General features: G+C 35.6%; 2 protein-coding genes across 4 annotated transcripts; one reads left to right on the plus strand and one right to left on the minus strand.

Moving 5' to 3' along the window:
• Positions 1-451: 451 nt before the first annotated feature.
• Positions 452-15,465, plus strand: LOC114713813 (phospholipid-transporting ATPase 3-like). Its single transcript, XM_028898488.1, has 27 exons — positions 452-589; positions 2,343-2,408; positions 2,903-2,964; positions 3,722-3,803; positions 4,348-4,458; positions 4,995-5,072; positions 5,174-5,270; positions 6,055-6,161; positions 6,326-6,391; positions 7,515-7,636; positions 7,827-7,917; positions 8,006-8,083; positions 8,168-8,284; positions 9,037-9,183; positions 9,264-9,368; positions 9,495-9,637; positions 10,827-10,928; positions 11,018-11,081; positions 11,173-11,385; positions 12,269-12,434; positions 12,539-12,618; positions 12,704-12,943; positions 13,155-13,376; positions 13,454-13,621; positions 13,840-14,187; positions 14,494-14,600; positions 14,813-15,465. The coding sequence occupies exons 1-27, from the start codon at positions 452-454 to the stop codon at positions 15,117-15,119; spliced, it is 3,627 nt and encodes a 1,208-aa protein (XP_028754321.1). The 3' UTR covers positions 15,120-15,465.
• A 13-nt stretch (positions 15,466-15,478) lies between these two features.
• LOC114713842 (5-formyltetrahydrofolate cyclo-ligase, mitochondrial) lies at positions 15,479-19,111 on the minus strand. Of its 3 annotated transcripts, none has more exons than XM_028898520.1 (7): positions 18,754-19,111; positions 18,152-18,219; positions 17,401-17,551; positions 16,803-16,844; positions 16,673-16,718; positions 16,122-16,192; positions 15,479-16,011 (listed from the first exon to the last, which is right to left on the minus strand). In XM_028898520.1, the coding sequence occupies exons 1-7, from the start codon at positions 19,001-19,003 to the stop codon at positions 15,875-15,877; spliced, it is 765 nt and encodes a 254-aa protein (XP_028754353.1). In that variant the 5' UTR covers positions 19,004-19,111; the 3' UTR covers positions 15,479-15,874. The 3 variants fall into 3 exon arrangements, with proteins under 3 accessions (XP_028754353.1, XP_028754351.1, XP_028754352.1); XM_028898518.1 differs by having other exon boundaries at positions 17,401-17,565; positions 18,079-18,219; XM_028898519.1 differs by having other exon boundaries at positions 18,077-18,219.
• Positions 19,112-20,765: the final 1,654 nt, after the last annotated feature.

Below are 20,765 nucleotides of genomic sequence, written 5' to 3' on the forward strand. Positions count from 1 at the left end.
TCAAAAATCTCGAGATAATAGTTGGCCTGAAATTTTTTTATCTTCACATATAAATTTAATTCAGTACATGAGATTAAAAAATTATAATACTTGTATGGAAATTGGAAAGAAACCACATTCGTCAAAAAATTGGAAAGAAACCAAGTTTAAAAGAGCGAGCGAATTAAGCGCGGAGCTAAGCCAAGACTACGTTGTTTCCAAATGAGTAAAGGAAGTGGAAATGGAAATGGAAAAGGGCAAAATGGAAAATAGGAAACTAAAGGGCGAAATTTCGAAGGGGGATTGCATGTGCATTGTGCACTAGTAACTCTGATTCTTCTGCGTCGACCAAACGAAGCCATGGAGATCATCAACGATTGATTTGAAACCGATCGCAGAAGAACTGAAGAATATGCGGATAGGTTAGGCTTATTTCATCGTTATCGTTTCTTCGTCTTCTTCTTCATCGAGAATGGATCGAAATTCCAGAGCCAGCGTTCAAATACCTTCGTCTCGAACGGGTGGACTCAGTGGAGTGGAGCCTCAGGCCCCGGACAAGCGCACCATTTTCTGCAATGATCGCAAGGCCAACCTTGCCAGTCCATTCATGGTTTGCTCATTCTATTATCATTATAATAATAATGATTATTTTTGTTTCATGCATGCCGCTGCTATATGCATCGCATTGTTACTGCTTTTAATTCATCGTATTTATTTATATTTTGGCATCTGGTTTCTCGAAGAATATAATTGGGAATAGGAAATGTTGATGGATACGCATCAGGTGTGAGTTATATTTCTGCCATTTTTGGTTGGGACAAAACAGGACATGAGAGTACTTGCTCTGTATTTATTATTGCTGACAAGCTGTTCGGAATTCATGTATGCGATGTACTTCTGCAGAAACTTGGCCGTTATGAATTATTAAGTTGTATCAGAACTATTTATTTACTACAACTTGGTCACCACCTGCCAATATGGCCATCATTGTTTTCTTTTTCCTTGGTTCGAGTTATTTTACTAAGGTGTGAACTGTGAAGCCTCTAAAGGGCCTCCATATTAAGAGAGACAGAAAGAAAGAGGAAGTGAGTGAATAGCGAAGAAATATGCTGTATACGCGCTCTCATTCATCCTCTCTCTTTGTTTTACACCTTAGAGGCATTTACACGACGACACTTCAAGTTCCATATATACTCCTCTCTCTGTCTGTCTGTGTATCTCGATGAAGCTAAGCTTATATTAACATATTGTAGTAGAGGTCAGAGAATGATGGTCCGATGAACTTTGGTTTTTACATGGTAGGGCTTCAGGCATTATGCAAGCAAACAATGGTCCCCAACTTTCTCATGATGTTTTAATACTTTCTATTCATGTAAACATTTTTCTGTTATTCAACTCAAGGTTTTTTTTTGGATCTATGTATTAGATGAACATAACCTAACAATTTTTTTTTGGAAGTTTTCCCATAGAATGCCTTTTCCCAAAAAAAAAAAGTAAAAAAAAAAAAGAAAGACTGAAAAAAAAAGAGACCGTTTTGGTTGCAGACAAGCAGACTCACTATGGGTGAGGCATTGAAAGTTGCGGCTAAATATATTAAGAAAAGGAAGCAAAATTACTTGTTTGTTTTGGGACATATCTGCCTTTTTGATAGGAATGTGAACTGTGTTGGTGATGAGATGTCAAAAGGTTTGATTTGAGACGTTCTGTTAAAATGCTTTAATAAATATCTAAAAGAAAATACACCCAATTTGCTAAAAATTAGACATATTTTCTTTTCCTGTGCATTACAAGAAGTCTGAAGAATGAGCTGTTGTCTATAGATTTCATGTTTTATTTTGATATACCCAGAACTAATATACAGATTAGAACATCGGTTACAAGATACGTTTATGGAGTAAATTCTTAAAATTTTAGTTAGAATTCTAAAGCTAAGTTTTAGCAAGTGGTGGACTTTGAGTTATGTTTTAATTTTGTGAAGCATGAAATAGGATTATGATGGCCAGTGGGGAGTGAATTATCATTTTTCTACTTTTCTTAAAGAATGGATTATAGTTTCGTGATATTTCCTTGTGCAGACATTGGATCTATTAGAGTGTCTAAAATTGATTAATTAAAAAATGGTGACGAAAGGCGTTCCCATACTCAAGTATTTATGCCAAAACAACTTGATTGTCCTCTCTAATCCCATGCACACACCTTGAAATCACTTAATTTTCCGTTTGCAAGCTGCTAGACATTGGGGGCTCCTTTTCATGGATGGTAATTTTTTTTGGGAAAATCACGGGTGTTAACATTTTGTATATTTTTTGTATGAATTTATTAATTTTGATCAAATGTTGACTAGTAAATATCCATTATGGCAGAGCAACTCGATATCAACTACAAAATATAACATCTTCACTTTCTTGCCAAAAGGGCTATTTGAACAGGTAAGTTAGTTGAGCCCTTTTGATTCTCAAAAGTAACCAAAATGAAAGTAATTTCCAATTTTTTTAAAAAATGATATTTGCTTTCTATTACATGACATCGCAATTGGTGCTACAGGTGCACCACACTCTATTAACAAAGCTGACTCGCAAACTTTGTTAAACATTGATTTATTTTAGGGTTTATGTACTTCATGTTTAGGTTTCTAGGTGATTGTTTGGCAATGGGTTTATATGAAAAAAAATCTACATTTTCATTTAGCTCACACAACTCTAAATGCTAGGCACTGTAATACTTGGAAGTCGTACAAGTGTGTCACATACTCACATGCAAATAATAACTATGGTTTAGAAAATGCCAAGCCCAAGAAACATATGCTTAAATCAATTTATTGATGATTTAAAGTAGGTCATGTTTTTACTTGACAAGGACAAAGGAATAATCGGGTGAATGTTTAATGTTTTGGAGAAATAAGAGATTTTTGTTTGTGATGCAGTTCAGGCGGGTTGCTAATCTCTATTTTCTAGCAATCTCAATTTTGGCAGCAACTCCAATCAGGTACGTAAATGTTAAGCGCATTGTTAGGGTATTGTTTTCCAACTTGCGTGACTCATTGGTGTAATGCATCAATATTTTTGTTTTCGTTAGTTGGCATTCCTCCGTGATAATTAATACATTGGGAATATTTGGACTTCAACATAATATTTAGAGCACAAAAAATCCTCTGCATCTCCTTGAAAGACGGAAATTGTGCATTTTTCAATATCAGCTGTTCATTATTCAACAAATTAGATCCTTTGTGCAGAAATTAGTTTGCTTATGCTAGTTGATTAATTGATTGCTTTTGTTAGTTTGTTTGAATCAACTAGTTTGTGCCTGTCGCATTTTCTGGTTTGAATTGAGTTTCTTGTACGATGTGTACGGTGTGCATATTGATGGGGAGATGTGAAGGATTTGAATCCACAAGACTCAGCAATTATAAGTCAGTTGAAGGTGCACTTATTGCAATGGTGAACGTGAAGCTCTTTCAGTGTCACATTTGTTGAATATTTTAGGACATTAAAATCTTGTTGTGATATACTTAAGACCTTCCGCTGCATTAGTATGGTTCTCCTTTATGCATTTACTACTTCATTCTTTTTTTGCCCCCCTTGGGCCTTACATCTTGTTTTCCTGCTATGCTGTAGTTATTGAGAAGGTAGTTATCAGTAATAATGTGCTTGATATGTGGTTTTCGCTTATGTCACATATTATCAGCTAATAAATTATTTATACAGTTTGCAATTATTCTGATTACAATTTTCTGATGATGTAGTCCTATATCTCCGATAACTAATGTGGTTCCTCTGTCTCTGGTGCTTCTTATCTCTCTTATTAAGGAAGCTTTTGAGGACTCGGTGAGGCTTTTTTCTTTCCTTGCTCTTTGCTTTCTTTCTGATTTTGGATATAAAATGTGGCCCTGAAAATTCCCTCCCCCCCCCCCCCCAAAAAAAAAAACCCCTTTTTGGGCGTTGGTCGTCTCTTTGACTGTGCTTTATAGTAACCTACCTAGGGTGACATAACACATGAAAGATAAATGGGTAGAAGTAGGGATTCCATGTTACCTTTTTAATGTTTGTACTGACACACAAACACACACACACACACACACACACACACACACAAACTTGGTGTCTATGGTTTCCTTCTCTCTTCTAAATATGAATTTTAATAGGGCATTATAGTTTGTGATTATAATGTAAATAGGTCCTTTTTTTTATTAAAAAAAAACAGTTATCTGTACTTGAAATCTTGTATTACGCTTTTAGATATTTTTGGCATCTGTTGTGATCTGAATGTAAAAGGGGAAATATAGTTAATATATTATATAATGGCATTAACATGATATTTGTGTTTTTTTTTTTGGTTGAATACTTTTTTTCCTTAAATTATGTACAACAGAAACGTCTTCAAAATGACAAGGTCATAAACAATAGAATGATAGATGTTTTGCAAGATCAAACATGGGAGTCCATAGCCTGGAAAAATCTGCAGGTTGGAGACATTGTCAAGGTGAGCGTGGTACACATATCTGCCAGATTGAATTTTGAAATGTCTATGTTTTGAACATCTACTTGCAAAGATATCAACAGTGATGATAGATCATATCGTTTTAAATCTCACAGGAAGTAAGCTATCATTTGTTCAAGCTGCAATAATGTTCGCACATATTCAATAGAGACCAGGGCTTGCAAAGACTAGGCTTTTATACCCTCGCCAAAATTTTGTGAACCTTGCTTTCTCACTCAGGCCTCCTTATATTAACCTTCATCCCAACTACTTCCAGAATTCTTCTCATCAGCTTCAACATGTCCTTCTACCTAGCCTCCTTCTCATAACTGGATTCACTTCGGTTATGTTGCTTTCTTTCCCCACTACACCACTTACTTTTTCTTCTTTATAGGTTCTCCTAATTGGAGCCCCGTCACAAGCCAACTCTCTGAACTTGTAGTCATAACTGCTGTTTGTTATGTTACCATTGTCCTTGTTCCTATGTACAAAATAGAATATTTAGTATGAATTATAATTACAATCTTTGTTTGTATCAGGTTAAGCAGGATGGATTCTTTCCAGCAGATCTGCTTTTCCTGGCCAGTACGAATGCAGATGGTGTCTGCTATATTGAGGTTTAGCTCCCTACCAGCAAACCAAAAAAAATCCAATGCTGAGTTTTTTTTTCAATGTTCTTCAGCAGACTGCAGTCTCTTACTTTGTGTCTGGGCTACAGACTGCTAATTTGGACGGGGAAACCAATCTCAAGATCAGGAAAGCATTGGAGAAGACTTGGGATTACCTGACTCCAGAGAAGGCATCTGAGTTTCAAGGTATGGATTTTTTATTGATTGAGTCATATAATAGTTGAGTGTGATTATGTGACCACCTTTCAGCCAAAATTTTCTTCTCAGCTCTTCTTTTATTCATTTTTGTGTGTTTTTTTCTATTCCACATCAGCATAGGCTTGGCACATCAATTTGAGCCAAGCTCCTAATCAGTCGTCAATCAGTTTTTATGTAAAAATTCTTTGGGAAGGGTTTTTGCTTCAAATCTTATATATGTACCACATGGAATCATTTATTTGCCTGTCTAGCTGGTGAAATTGAGTTTTGGCATCTTCTAGATATATTATTACCCCACAGACTACTTGCTTGATTTTTAGTAATAATTTTCTCTGATTTTCATGGTTTTCTAACCCTGAGGCTGTTACACATTTCTAATCTTGCTTTCCCCACAATATGCGTTTGAACATCCATGCACATGTTCGCCATTCTGCTTTGCAAGTGAAGTCTAATTAATTGTATTTTATACTGCATGGCAATAGGGATCCTGCAACAAATGAACAAAATATAAGCATCCAGTTTGCATACGCAAGATTTAAGTGGCAGAATCCATGAAGATAATAGTGAATTTATGGCTTAATGATATTTTTATATCCAGATTATAGGGCTTTTCAAATCTCTTTTCTTGCATGCTGATTTTTCAGGGCATATCTTTCTAGAGTTTGAAAAGAAGCAATTTAGTACTGGTGTGATGAGTCAGCTCTCACAATATATACGAAACTGACTTGTTGCTTATTTGAGTTCTGACTAGCAGTTTTGTAACTAACTGCAGGTGAAATTCAGTGTGAACAACCAAACAATTCATTGTACACCTTCACTGGAAATCTTATTATTCAAGCACAAACACTACCTCTCAGTCCAAACCAAATCTTGCTGCGAGTATGTAATGCTTATTCTTTCTCATTCTGTTTGAAGTGTGGTGTTTACTATGAGCTATATATTTGCTAGTAGTCTGGCCAGAATTGTCGCAATTGCTAGGGTGAGTGAAATCATTTTCTTTGCTGGATCCTGCATCAACTCACTGAAATTTCCTGCATTTTCAGGGCTGCAGTCTAAAAAATACAGGGTATATTGTTGGAATAGTTATCTTTACAGGGCATGAAACAAAGGTTTGTTGCTATGTAGGAGATTCTTATAACAAATTTGTGTTCCATCATCTACTATTTAGTTGAATATAATTATGAAACTGAAATGATGGGTATGCACTGATTGCTGAGATTGCTTGTAATCAAAATTTTAATGAAAAATGGTGATTTATCTCAGCAATGACAAGCTATCTTTTTCAAGCACGCCACTCATCAATTTTCTTAAAAGGTTGTAGCAAAAAAAGAAAAAAAATCTTAAAAGATGATGTTGTGGATCAGATAGAGTTAAACCAGAGAAGACGTTTCTGTGTCTTATTTTCATAAAAATTGTCGATATGATAGGTCCAAGCCCACTACAGCTTATGTTGGAAAAATAAGAAGGAAGAAATGGGTCAACCAGGCCCACTAGTGATGGGAGGGACAATGGAGGAAATGTGAATTAGTTTTTTTTTTTCTTTTGGGATGGGGGAGGGGAGATTCTGTGAACAGAAAAGAAGTTGTGTGCTGAAGAGGGAGGAGGTTAACAAGAATTTCAGAGAGAGTTTTAGGGAGTTTTAGGGAGAGTCTACCCTCGTGGATGCTAGAGTGTGGTTGTGTTGCTTTGCATTCCCGGCGACTATTCTGAGTTATTTCTGATTACATAGCAATACAGATCTTTTCATCATCTTTTTCTGGTTCTGTTAAGCAGAGTTTCTTGTAGGTTCCACAATGGTACAAACAGGGAATTGATAGGATTGGTCAGCCTCAACTCAGCCATTCAATTCCCAGTCAAAACCCTTCTCAGATTAGGTAGGATAAAACAAAATAAGATAAATTAAACTAAACAACTACCTTACAAATACATTCATCCGTGCATGTCCCCTTGATGATGCAAAATGTAGATCCAACAATGTCTGAAATTTTAGGATACAGATATGGGAAGCATGTATATTGGTATATATCTGAACAAATCAACAAATACAAATAAAATGTAAACAACATAATAGAAAATTGAGTTCTAAATAAGAACTTGAAATGCAGTTTGACTCTTTATTTTTTTGTTGGTGATATGATGAGGCTTATTTGTGTCAAATTATTTGGGTTGATCTCTTCATCATGTTTGATTGTTGATGGACTCTGCTTTACAGACATTTGCAATACATTGCAGGTGATGATGAATTCCATGAATGTACCTTCTAAAAGAAGTACATTGGAGAGGAAGCTTGATAAACTCATACTCGCTCTATTTGCAACTCTCTTTGGAATATGTTTGATTGGAGCCATAGGCAGGTGTGTGATTCTAACTGTGTGTGGGCACATTGTTGAGAAGGCTTGATCGTTTCCATTTACCCTGGTCCGATTTTTTGTTGCTACTATCAAATCTGCTGTTGATAATTACTATAATCATCAACATCAACATCAACATCATCTTAATTAGTATTATTATTCATGAAGTTTCTTGGGTTTGTGTAAATTGCAGTGGCATCTTTGTAAACAACAAATATTTCTATTTACGCCTTGATGTAGGTGGTGAGGGCTCAGCACAGTTCAACCCAAGTAACAGATTTCTGGTACCAAATACTTGCTCCCTCAAGATGAATATCTATCTCCTTTCATTCCTTTCTTTTCTAACTTTTCTCCATTTATTCATCTTTTTAGGTTATTGTCCTGACTTTATTTACCCTCATCACTCTCTATTCACCACTCATCCCTATATCACTTTATGTGTCAATAGAGGTTTGTCTCAGCTGATTACATACCCTAGCAGTGTCTCTATTATTGACAAAGGGAAAACTTTATTTGTTTTGGCAACTGTTTCAGATGATTAAATTTATTCAGTCTACTCAATTTATCAACAAGGACTTGTGCATGTACCATAAGGACACCGATACCCCAGCATTGGCCAGGACATCTAATCTAAATGAAGAACTTGGGCAGGTTTGTTGAAACCACATTCTTTGTAAACATGACAAAAGAATTATTATTGAAAAGGAAGAAAATTTAAGCCACAATATCATGCAATCTTTCTAACATCTAAGAAATCAAGAACAGAAGCGGTTGTCTAGTTTGCAACCCTATACACAGATTCCCACATCACTGTAACTAGCAAAATAACTAATAATGAAAGAAAAGCCCACTGCATGGGACGAAAAACCACTGCATATTCCTGAACAATCCCTGCCCTGCCAAGAGTTTTCTTATTAAAAAATTAAAGCCATCTCTAACTTGCACAACTGGTAAGATGCTCAAATTAATCATTAAAGGCGGTAAAGTACTTAGGCTCTGATTTAAGGATAACAAATTATCCTATTAGGTCCTAAGATGTAGGCTTACTGAAGCAAAATCTTATCATTGGCAAAATAAATAAAAAAATATAACATGAAATATTCTAAATAACAACAATTTGATACGAATAAAAGGTAAACAAAATAAAGTTGCAGGTGCAATAGACTCTAGTGGACAATAGCAAGCCAAATAACTCCATAATTTTCAGCAGTCTTTTTTTTTTTTTGGGGGGGGGGGGGTGGGTGTTCAATTCATAAAATTTTAACTACCGTCTCCCAGATGAGGTTATTACATGTGTCAAGAAGTTATACTTTACAGAAATCCTATCGATTTACTCAATGCTTATCTATTTGGCTTTTTGAAGTTCTTAGCTGAACTAAACAGTTTCGCTGCTGACTTGGTAGGTGGAATACATCTTCTCTGACAAGACAGGAACTTTAACAAGAAACTTAATGGAGTTTTTTAAGTGTTCAATTGGAGAACAAGTCTATGGAACAGGTGTTACTGAAATTGAGAGGCAAATAGCAGAGCGTAATGGGATGAAAGTTGAGGTGGTACATTTTTTCATTGAATGAGAGTAATTGTGCTGTTAAAGAGATCATAATTATGCAGTATCAATCTTTCTCTACAGGAAAATAAATCAGACACTGCAGTGCAAGAGAGGGGCTTTAATTTTGATGATGATCGGCTTATGCAAGGATCTTGGAGGAATGAGCCTAATCCTAACATTTGTAAGGTAAATATTTTTTTTCATGTTATTACAATATACTTATGCCATGAATTCAAAAATTTAAAATCTTGCACTATTATATGGCATGTTATATTGCTCAAATTAATGTAATATTCTTTGTTCACAATGTAGGAATTCTTCAGATGCCTTGCTATATGCCATACTGTACTCCCTGAGGGCGATGAGTCCCCACAAAAAATCACGTATCAAGCCGCCTCGCCTGATGAGGCTGCTTTGGTCATTGCTGCAAAGAACTTTGGTTTCTTCTTTTACAGGTTCAAACTTATTCTGCATATCTGCTGTGTGATTGTGTCATTTACTCCTTTTGCCACGCATTCTCAGCTGCAAACAAATTATAACTATGATGGGTTTTGGGTACTTCAACATAATAGGGAACCTAACTTTTTACCCCCACTTTTTATGAGGATGAATAACTATGAACGTTGTAATGAGAATGAAATAGAACGTAAATCTCAAAAAGCATAGGCCTGAGACTTTTTTTCCCATTCAGTTTTCTTTCTTCCTTTCTTTCTTTCTTTCTTTTTTTTTGGTGTGTGTTTGGGTGGGTGGGGGGGAAGGTTGGACCATAAATATAGGCTGATTTCATATATGTTGAGAAGAGGTACATTCCAAACCTATAAAAATTAAACATTATATATGTCAGGAACTTGGAAGGTCATAAATGATAGGGTAAATCATAATTTATCCGTATATGATTTGGCCTCAATTAAATATGAGTATATGACCGAATGAAACAAAAAACAAAGGTCGGCTTAAAAAAAAAAAAAAAGAAACAAGAAAAATGGGAGTTAAATGAGATGTTTCAAATAATAAAAAGGGTTAGATTGACTTTGAGACAAACTACAACAGCATGATTTATCCTAAATTCGACAAGCCTACATAGATTTCAAGATATTTTATAATTTTTATTTTATTTATTTTCTCGCCTTTACTTTTGGGGTATGTTTTATCCGATTCATGATCAACAAAATGATTTTAATTAACTTATGACAAAATCACCATCCTACTCTTTATGATATCCACTGATGGATCTGGCAAAAAAAGATATCCACTGATGGATTATTCATGAGAGTTGCTCTTTTTACTTTTATTATTTTCAGAGATATCCAGATGTTATTTTGCATGTTTGACATGTATAGTTTTTGAATCTGAAATGTTCTTTATTGTCCTACTGTTTGTTAAGAATACCATATCCGCTTCTTTTCTTTTACTTTTCTCCTCAATATATAACATTTTCTAACCAAAAAAATTAAGATAAAAACTGTCATATTCTTCAAAGACTGTGCCAAAGATGATCTGTCAATTGGGATGCTCAGTGGGAGTCGGGCTCCTTTATACGCTTTTAATATGGCTTACTATGGTTGGTTCTGCTATGCATAGTGAGCTGCTAGATTTTGAGGTTAGTGCAGCTTGATTTGGCACTAATCAATATTATTCTTTCAGACGCACACCAACAACAATATATGTCCGCGAATCCCATGTTGAAAAGAAGGGTAAAGTCCAAGATGTTCCTTACGAAATTTTGAATGTGCTTGAATTTAACAGGTAGTCATTATTCCCCCTAACTGGTATCTAATTCTAAGGTTTTGGCATTAATTTCTGATGTTGCTTTGCAACCGTTGCTCCCTTAATAGTACAAGAAAGCGCCAGTCTGTTATATGCCGTTATCCAGATGGGAAGCTTGTATTGTACTGTAAGGTAATGGTTTCTTGACGCTTCTTTACAAGACTTGAAGTGTATGGCTGTTGGCTAAGAAGATAACATCTTCCCAGGAACTTGAATTTCACAGGGTGCTGATACGGTAATCTACGAGAGACTGGCCAATGGTGCTGATGATATAAAGAAATTGACCAGGGAGTATTTGGAACAATTTGGAGCTGCTGGTTTACGTACATTATGCCTGGCCTACAAAGAATTACGTAATCATGTATATGAAAGTTGGAACGAAAAGTTCATCCAGGCCAAGTCTTCTCTAAGTGATCGTGACAAGAAGTTGGATGAGGTACATTTTTATCATACTCTGGTAGCTTTTATTTAAATGTCAATCATCAGCCTCTTCATATTTTTGGAATTGTGTGCCTTGCAAAAATTTAAATCTGACAAAACCATTGTTTTGATGTCCAATCTCTAGGTGAAAATTTTCAATTTTGTTAATTGGTTGTCTTTACATTGGTCAAATTTTCACCAATGTAATTTGTTGCATATATCAAATGTAAGGCATCACAGTTAAAAAGTTTGGCATGAAAATTACCAGTCTAACAAGCTAGCTAGTCACAGTTGCTGCTAGGTATAAAACAATATGCATCCCGTGATCTTCTGTACCATCATTTTAATTGGAATTACTTTTATTTCTCCAGCCTTTTCTCATTTCTTACCATTAAGATGTTTAGAATGAGATTCCGAAGTTTCTAGCTCTAATTCATGTCATATTAGCTGTTCAGCGCTTTATTTTCTCTCTTCTTATGTCATTGTGGATTAGAGTCATCAACAATTGGATTGGGTGGTTTAATTTTAACTGTTGAAGAAATTTCCCTTGCGACTTTGAGGGATTTGTGATTCGTATATAGGGGATACAAGTGATGAATGTTCCACAGCAGCTGATGTGAAAATACTTGCATTTTTTATGCATATGCTGTAAAAGAAAAATAATTTATATCAACACTGTTGTTCTTATCTATCTTATTAGGTTAGGCTGCTAGCTCATGTAGTACTATTAAGTTTTACAAAAGGCTTTCTTTCTGGAACTATCTTAAGAAATTAGAAAAAGTATTGTCATAAAATAGGGCAGCAACTATTCCCTAAATCTCAAGTTACCAGAAAAAGACTTTATTGTGGAATGTTCAGATGAAATTTTATCCTTACTGATACCAGCAGAAATAAAACAGGTGGCGGAACTTATAGAAACTGATCTGATTTTGATTGGTAGCACTGCCATAGAGGACAAGCTTCAAGAGGGAGTTCCAGCATGTATAGAGACTCTTCAAAGAGCTGGAATTAAAATTTGGGTGCTTACTGGAGACAAGATTGAAACAGCAATAAATATAGCCTATGGTGAGTCTGCCTTGGTTGAGATCTGGTTTTTCTCCTTCTCTGTTGGTGTTCAAAGAATGTCACCATGTTTTATCTTATATCATGTTCCCACACTCTGGCTGCAGCATGCAATTTAATATCCAATGAGATGAAAAAATTTATCATCAGCTCAGAAACTGATGCAATTAGAGAAGTTGAAGAAAGGGTAAGCTGCAATCTTAGTTTCTGGACTTCAGACCTAGTTTACAATTTTCCTCACTATGTCAGTTGCATTATGTCTTTATTTGTAGGGTGACCCAGTGGAAATTATGCATTTTATTAGAGAACAAGTTAAGAAAGAGTTGAAGTCGTTCCTTGAGGAAGCACAGAGCTATCTACGCTCTCTAAATGGACAAAAATTAGCACTTGTAATTGATGGGAAAAGTCTAATGCATGCATTAGACCCAAGTTTAAGAGTGATGCTTCTGAATTTGGGTTTGAATTGTCATGCGGTTGTTTGCTGTCGAGTTTCTCCTTTACAAAAAGCACAGGTAATTGACTGCTGCACAGGAGCTTATAACTTGTTTTTGCTGTCACACTTGGACTTTCTGTGCTGTGAAGAGATTTTGCATCTGGGGAAAATTAGTTCTGAATTAATTTTTGGCCTAATAGTAAGAATGCTTGGGATAACATCCTTGATAAACATTGATGGTCTTTGCTTGTAGCATTTTGTCAAATATCATGCATTATTTTTGCTCATAGGTCACAAGGCTAGTCAAGAAAGGTGCACGTAAAATAACATTAAGTATTGGTGATGGAGCCAATGATGTTAGCATGATTCAAGCTGCTCATGTTGGTATTGGCATAAGTGGGATGGAGGGGATGCAAGCAGTGATGGCTAGTGATTTTGCCATTGCACAGTTTCGTTTCCTTGCAGATTTGCTACTTGTCCATGGCCGCTGGTCATACCTTCGAATATGCAAGGTATCATATTTTGCAAACAGTACATTTGCGTTGCTGTTTTCATTGGTCTTAACATAATTGAAACTTGATTATTGCAGGTTATTACATACTTCTTTTATAAGAATCTCACATTCACTCTTACTCAGTTTTGGTTTACTTTTCAAACGGGGTTTTCTGGTCAGAGGTTCTATGATGATTGGTTTCAGTCATTATATAATGTGATCTTCACAGCATTGCCTGTAATTGCTCTTGGACTATTCGACAAGGTAAAGCATTATTCTCGTCATTGAGAAGTGCATTTTTTTTAATCTTTCCGTTTTGCATCCACATGGTATCTTGTTCAGGGAAACACATAACATTTGCCTGCTTTTTATTTTCCTTTTAATGTGGGTTTCTGAAACATTGTGCATTTTAATGTGGGTTTGAAGACTGTATCTGAAACATTGTGTGTCGTCATTAAAATGGTTTCATGTGCCTTTCCCAGGATGTCAGTGCATCTCTATCCAGGAAGTATCCTGGACTTTACATGGAGGGAATAAGGAATGTCTTCTTCAAATGGAGTGTTGTGGCGACATGGGCCATTTTGTCGGTCTGCCAGTCTTTGATATTGTTCTATTTTGTGATTTTGTCAAGTTCAGGTGCTAAAAATTCAGCAGGAAAAACATTTGGACACTGGGATGTCAGTACAATGGCCTATACATGTGTTATTGTAACTGTCAATTTACGACTACTTATGACCTGTAATTCGGTCACAAGATGGCACTTAATTGGTGTTGGTGGAAGCATATTAGCATGGTTTATTTTCGTCTTTATATATTCAGTGGTCAGACTGGTAAATTCTCCCTATTTGTTTCTCTCTCCATTTGGCCCGCTGTTCATTAAGAAGGAAACTGACAAAGATTACAATAAAATTATAATGGACCCTGCATTTATAGAGTTCAAAATGAGTTGTAGTGTTCATTGTCTGTCGACAGTGCAATTTATTTCAACTTTCCGGGATATACTGCTGATTATTATTCTTAAACTTTTATTTTAAGGGCTTAAAGTTTAAGCGAAGTAATCTTTGACAAAGACTGGTACATTATTTATGACCTCTTGGAAACATTCTTACCTTGGCTTCTGTTTCGTTTACCTGCAGGAGAATGTATATTTTGTGATATATGTCTTGATGAGTACAATCTATTTCTACCTCACGCTTCTGCTTGTTCCCATTGCTGCCCTCTTGGGTGACTTCATCTTCCAAGGGTAAGGCTTTCAAGAACCCTCAGAACAAAAAGATGTATGGGCAAGTTTTGTATTGGATATTATGCACACAACCTTTATTAAATATCAATGTGCTGGCAGGAATATAGAATGAGGTTCTTCCTTGCATGAGTGGTCTAGCAAGGGATGGCTTTGGCCATTTCTCTATCTGCTGCCACTTCTTTTTAAATTGATTTGAGTTGATGTGCTTACAGGATTCAGAGATGGTTCTTCCCCTATGATTATCAGATTATTCAGGAGATTCACAGACACGAACCGGATACTGGCAACAGGCAACAGTTGCTGGAGGTGGGGAGTCATTTGACGCCATCAGAGGCGAGGAGCTATGCCATGTCTCAACTGCCTCGTGAGGTATCAAAGCACACAGGCTTTGCATTTGATTCACCTGGCTACGAGTCCTTTTTCGCTTCACAGTTCGGTGTGTATGCCCCGCAAAAGGCATGGGATGTTGCTAGACGAGCTAGCAGGTTTCGAGCACCAAAGACAGGCCGCAAAAAATAGTGGAAACATACTGATTTTGATACGCTCAAGTGCATGCACTTTCTTTAGTCATGGTTTTCCATTTTGAGATGTGCATATCCAATATTTGTCAGGACACACACACCCGCCTTTTGAACCTGCTAGAGCCGGTTTTCTAGGATGCCGTGAGCCAAATGGCTCCTCATGTGATCAGTTACTCAGGCAGGTTTCCTCAAAATGAGATGCAGCATATTACCTTTTCTTTTTTCTGATGAGCAAGAGATTAAGTTTAAATACTATCCTTTCCTTACTGAATTACGCCCAGCTTAAGGAATCAGGAGAGGTAATACGTTCTTCTTCGGAGCAGATTTCCATACTTGAACCTCACATATAACCATAGCTTTGTTGCCATTAATAATTTTCTTACTTCCTTTTACAGTGATACAAATTATACAACCGACTGTGTAGTCTTCATTGTTACAATGTGCTTTAAAAGAAAACAAAGAAAGAAAGGAAAGCAAGCCCTAAAGCATAAGAGGGTAGAGAGTCTGCATACCTGTTCGCTTTGCGACAATGTCTAATTTTAAAGCCTCTTTGCTATTGAAAGCAATTCCACATAGTAATTAATTGGACTTGCATCAAAACCACGGAATAAATAATGCCCAGAACTTTTAATGGTTTGCATTAATACATAGAAAAGATTTTAACCAATTCTATATGCTAAAACTAGAATAAGTATGGTCCTTAAAAGATCTAGGAAACGACTTTTACCGAGCGGGGCAAACAAAGAATAACACTCACTGACACTTCTTAAAAGCAATTGGACTGATTGGGAAGAAGCCAGATGGGGATACCAGAGCATCAACAAGAACGTCATGAGGACTGACAGCTATTCTTTCATTTTCTGCTATTTGTATTGAGTATGATAGGGCAACTGCAACCAAGTAAAAGACAGCAAGGATGAAGAAAAATGAAGTGAATGATTAAGCCCAAGAAGCCAGCACATTACATATTTTCCCCAAGGCAAGGGTTTACAGTAATTACCGAGAAGTGGCTGCGGCCAATTTTGCTTTTTGACCAGCTCTTGGTATTTCCTCAGGAACATATCATAGTAACTTGCAAAATTTTAACATGTAATGAAAAATGAGAACCATGTTATTCAGTATTCAGTGTTGTCACTAAAATATACATGAAGGTAGAGATGAATATCCCAGCTACATAAAACCGATAACAGTGTGGAGAAATTTCGAAAATTTTTCCTATTGAGAATTCCACGAATGAATACATCATAAGTCATGGCTTAACTACGTATAATTATCCTGGACTCATGTTGAACAAAGCACCTAACATTCCGGAACTCTCTCCCATGTATGATGGCTTTTTTTTTTTTTTTTTGGGGGGGGGGGGAGGGGTATGGATGGTTAAACAATGCCATTCTATTGGCAGCCATTATTATCTATGTATGATTTTTCTAATGAAATCTGTAATATAAAATACTGGAGTTCTATTTTTAACTCAACAAAAAGCGTAATCCTAAATTCCTAGGTTAAACCTGTAGACAGCTAGTGTCACAAAAGTTAGGTGCATAAACTCACCCTCCACTGCGGCCCAACCGTCTTCCTGATCTATCAAATGCAAGGCCTGTCAAGGTAGCATACATGGTGAAATGATAAATTTGTACCATATTGCTAGTTATATGACATTACAAAGGAGACCAAGGATTACCTGGTAGGATGATCAAGTCGATTGGGTCAGTTGCCTGCATAACTGCCAGACATTTTAATATGCTCTCAGTAGAAAACACTAACTAAACTACATTTAGAAGAGAAACAACAAGAAGCATATTTTGTCAGCCAATTAGAAATAATCTTTACGTCAGGCATCACCACGAAAGCAATATTCCTCTATGATGTGTGGACAACATGCCAATAGTATCACAATTTCCACATTGAAGAACAGGATTATGTATCTTATGCCTAATTCTCCCAACTGCATTCCAAAACTACTATCCTAGTGACATTAATCTTACAAGACGAGTATCTGCAACGTTTTATAATGAACATCCACTCGAATAGGACAATGACCATACAATCAGAAATTATAATGGAATTGTTAATGTATTGAATACTTTGTGCAGTAAAATACCCGAAAAATATTATAACCTGTAAAATACCCGAAAAATATTATAACTTTGTGCAGTAAAACAAACTTAGTCAAGGTACGTAATTAATAAATAAATGCTAATCCCACCATCTCTTATCAAAGTTTACCAAGGCATAAAACATAATAAGGAAACGCACAAGAAAATAGTAAAAGGTTGTACCATCTTCTCGAGGATTTCCATTGTGATCTACTAAGGTTGGCTCCAAAATGTTCATTGAGTTCAGAACGAGATCATCAACAGTTGATATCCTCAGCATTCTCATGTTGCTATTTCTATCCTCTACACGTGGCACGTAAAGCTTCTTCTTGATCTGTACATGATCCTCTTCAGTTGAAAGATAGATGTAAGAAACTTCAAGTTATAACAGCAATGCAATACATGTAGGTGCCCTACAATAACTATGATGTAGGCTCAAAAGCCTGAGAGTATTAGATTGGCTTGAACTTTGTAGTAAATTTTGTATGCGTCATCTGCTTCTCTTTCATACATTGATATTGAATTCTGTCCAACATATTTCCAGCACCAACAATGCCGTTAAATTCTTTATCCACTCAAGGTTCTAACAATCTTTGTTGACTATCTGATCAAACATACATGCATGACTTCACATATTTACTCATCTGAATTGTGGTTTACTTGTTATTGTATATTATTAATTAGCTCAAAACCATTTCTCAACATGAATTGCCATGCTACCCCCTTCACAAGGAAATAAAGAGCAGCTAGAGGTATGACAAAAAGTTTAAGAATCTAAGATATGTTATTGATTATTCATCAAAGCATGTATGACATGACCAGCAGGCCAGTCACTGGCAAAAGGCCGAATACAGATCACACCTGTCGCGGGGTTAGATAATATTGCTGAAACAATTTTTGATGTATCTACTTCTCGTAAAGCATTAGAACTTATATAAGCACATATGCTGGTACTGTTCTTGAACCACGGAGCTTCTAAAACAACCCTCTGAATAGCATCATCTGAAGAACAAACACCCTTGTTCAGAATGAATTGAACGAAAAAACCAAATGATACTATTCATATGTTAAGAAATCTGCAGGACACTGCAAGAAACAATGTTGATACACGTCAGAAATTCATAACTACAAAGAGACCGCCATATTTGAGATGGCGCGATGGTGATACATGTTGAACTCCAAGTTCACATTCGAAGTCTCACTAATACTGTTAAAGTGATTTGATTACGAATTTACCATACATGAAAATTACAGATTCGATTACTTATATATCCCGAATGACATCGACTCACACCTTTGGTCGCTCTGTGCCAGTGATCAAAGAAATTCAATCCATCTAGTTTCAACAATGTTGTCTCTCCCTCCAAGTCTCAAATTCTCTTTGTTATATCAAAGTAAGCACCACTCAGGATAATTCCCAACACGAAACAAGACAACCAAAACAATTAAGGGGAAAAAAAATACGCCTTCATTCTTTTTTTTTTAATAAATAAAATCATCCAAAAAGAAAAGGAAAGGAGTAAAAGAGAGAAGCACCTTCTTGAGATCTCAGAATAGGGTCCATATTCTTCAGTTCTCTGCGCATTTGGGTCCGGAAAGACCGCTTTGCATCAAAGATGCGGTCGAGCTGAGGATCGTGGTTGGTTTTCATGGTGCAGAAGGGGCGCAGGTTAGCAGAGGGAGTGGACGATACTATAGTGCGCGGGAGGGGGAGGGAAACCAACTTGGAGGCGTTAATGGTGATCATGGAAAGCTTAACCAGACTTGTTCTGCACTGACGAAGCATGCCTCGCGCTCTCTTGTTCTCCGCTAACACTCACTTCAGCCGTTGCGGATAGAATTAGAATATGAATAACCGTTGAGGCCCAGCAGAAGCAGCGTCCCGTGCTGGATAATTTCCTTCAACCCTCCTAAAAACTCAACTCTACGTAATCTAATGCCATCTTTTTAAGGGGAAAAAAATAGGAAAAAAAGACAATAAAATCTCCTGAAAATTGCTAGGGTGGGTGAATTTTAAAATTTTAATTCAATCTTCTAGTACTATTTTGAAATTTGTAAATCTTGCAAATAAATATTCTTCGTTATTTTTTTTAAAAATATTGACACCTTAGCACCCTAAGCTGATTTTGGACTGTTGAAGTTTCGACGTGCTGCCAAAACTTTGGCGATATGTCACCAGAACTCAGATGATTAGTTGCCGAAGCTTTGATGACTCTTTTCTTATGTATCAACTATTCTTTTTTAACTATTAACTATATTTGTTTTCAAAACTCTGATGACTACTCTTGTTTAGTTATTAACTACTCTAATATTACAATTAACTAATTTTATTTTTAAAAATTTGGTGACTACTCTTGTTTAGTTACAACTACTCTAGTTTTATTATTGACTACTTTTATTTAAAAAATTATAAAAATGCATTAAGTGTTGCTGGAGGCTTATTGACTACTTTTTATTTAATTATTTATTACTATTATGTAATCAATAGTTATATAAAAGTAGTCACCAAAACTTTGAAAAGAAAAAAAGTAGCTAATAGTTATGTAAAAGTAGTCACTCAGAATAAGGACAATATTGTTACTTTACAATATTTTAAAATTTCTAAATAATAAAAGGGGTTTGGGATTTTGAAATTCACTCACTCTAATTTGTCCTTTAATATTTTTGAGGGTATTTTAGTGTCTTTTTCCCTAAAAAAAATATAAGCTCTTTCTGCTTAGTATTATTTATTTATATTTCAATTTAAATTTATAAATATATTTGACATTATTTAATTTGATTGTTCGTTTATACGACAGAATTATATGACTTCTATCTTTTAAAATATATATTAATATATATCTTTCGACATTCATTTATTTTAAATTTTAAATTTTTTCAATTCTCAATTAAAGTTATATGATCTAGTTTGTAAATGATTGTGATGATTATAGTTTTATTTTTTAAGAATGGTTCTAGTCTTCTGGAATATCAGTTTAGATGATGCATGAAATCGGCATAACTTATTTTAATGATTGATTCTTGATCTTTATACAAACAATTTTAAGCCCCATCTGATACAAAACAAACGTTCATTAAAGATGGCCCGCAGCTTCTTGGATTTAATTATATATGTAACCTACAGATCGGGAAAATACAAAAAGAAAAAAAAAAGAAAAAAGAAAAAAGGCATCAAGGCGAACTTATAGCAGTCACCACTGAATATGTTCTACAAGGCATTTTTACCATAAACAAAGCTATCAATGCCAGCTTTAGTTCAAAGTGGATTTATCACTGAATATGTTCGAATTCATACTATGGATCTAACGGTTTGCTTAAGAATTAGATCTCCCATCTTAATTAGTAATTAATTATTGCCATTCTATATCTCTTTTATTCGGATTGACATGGTTTATATGTCTAGGTGTAAGTAGACTGGAGCTACGTAAAAAGTCCCATATTAAGTAAAGTTAGGCTTAATAAATAATACTCCTTCGATCCTTAATATAAGACCCAATTCTTGAGTTGGTTTTGGTCTTAAATATAAGACTCATTTATCATATTTATCA

Source organism: Neltuma alba, unplaced genomic scaffold (genome assembly GCF_004799145.2).
Source record: "Neltuma alba isolate B1F8T4 unplaced genomic scaffold, ASM479914v2 tig00011475_pilon, whole genome shotgun sequence".
NCBI classification, from domain to species: Eukaryota; Viridiplantae; Streptophyta; class Magnoliopsida; order Fabales; family Fabaceae; genus Neltuma; species Neltuma alba.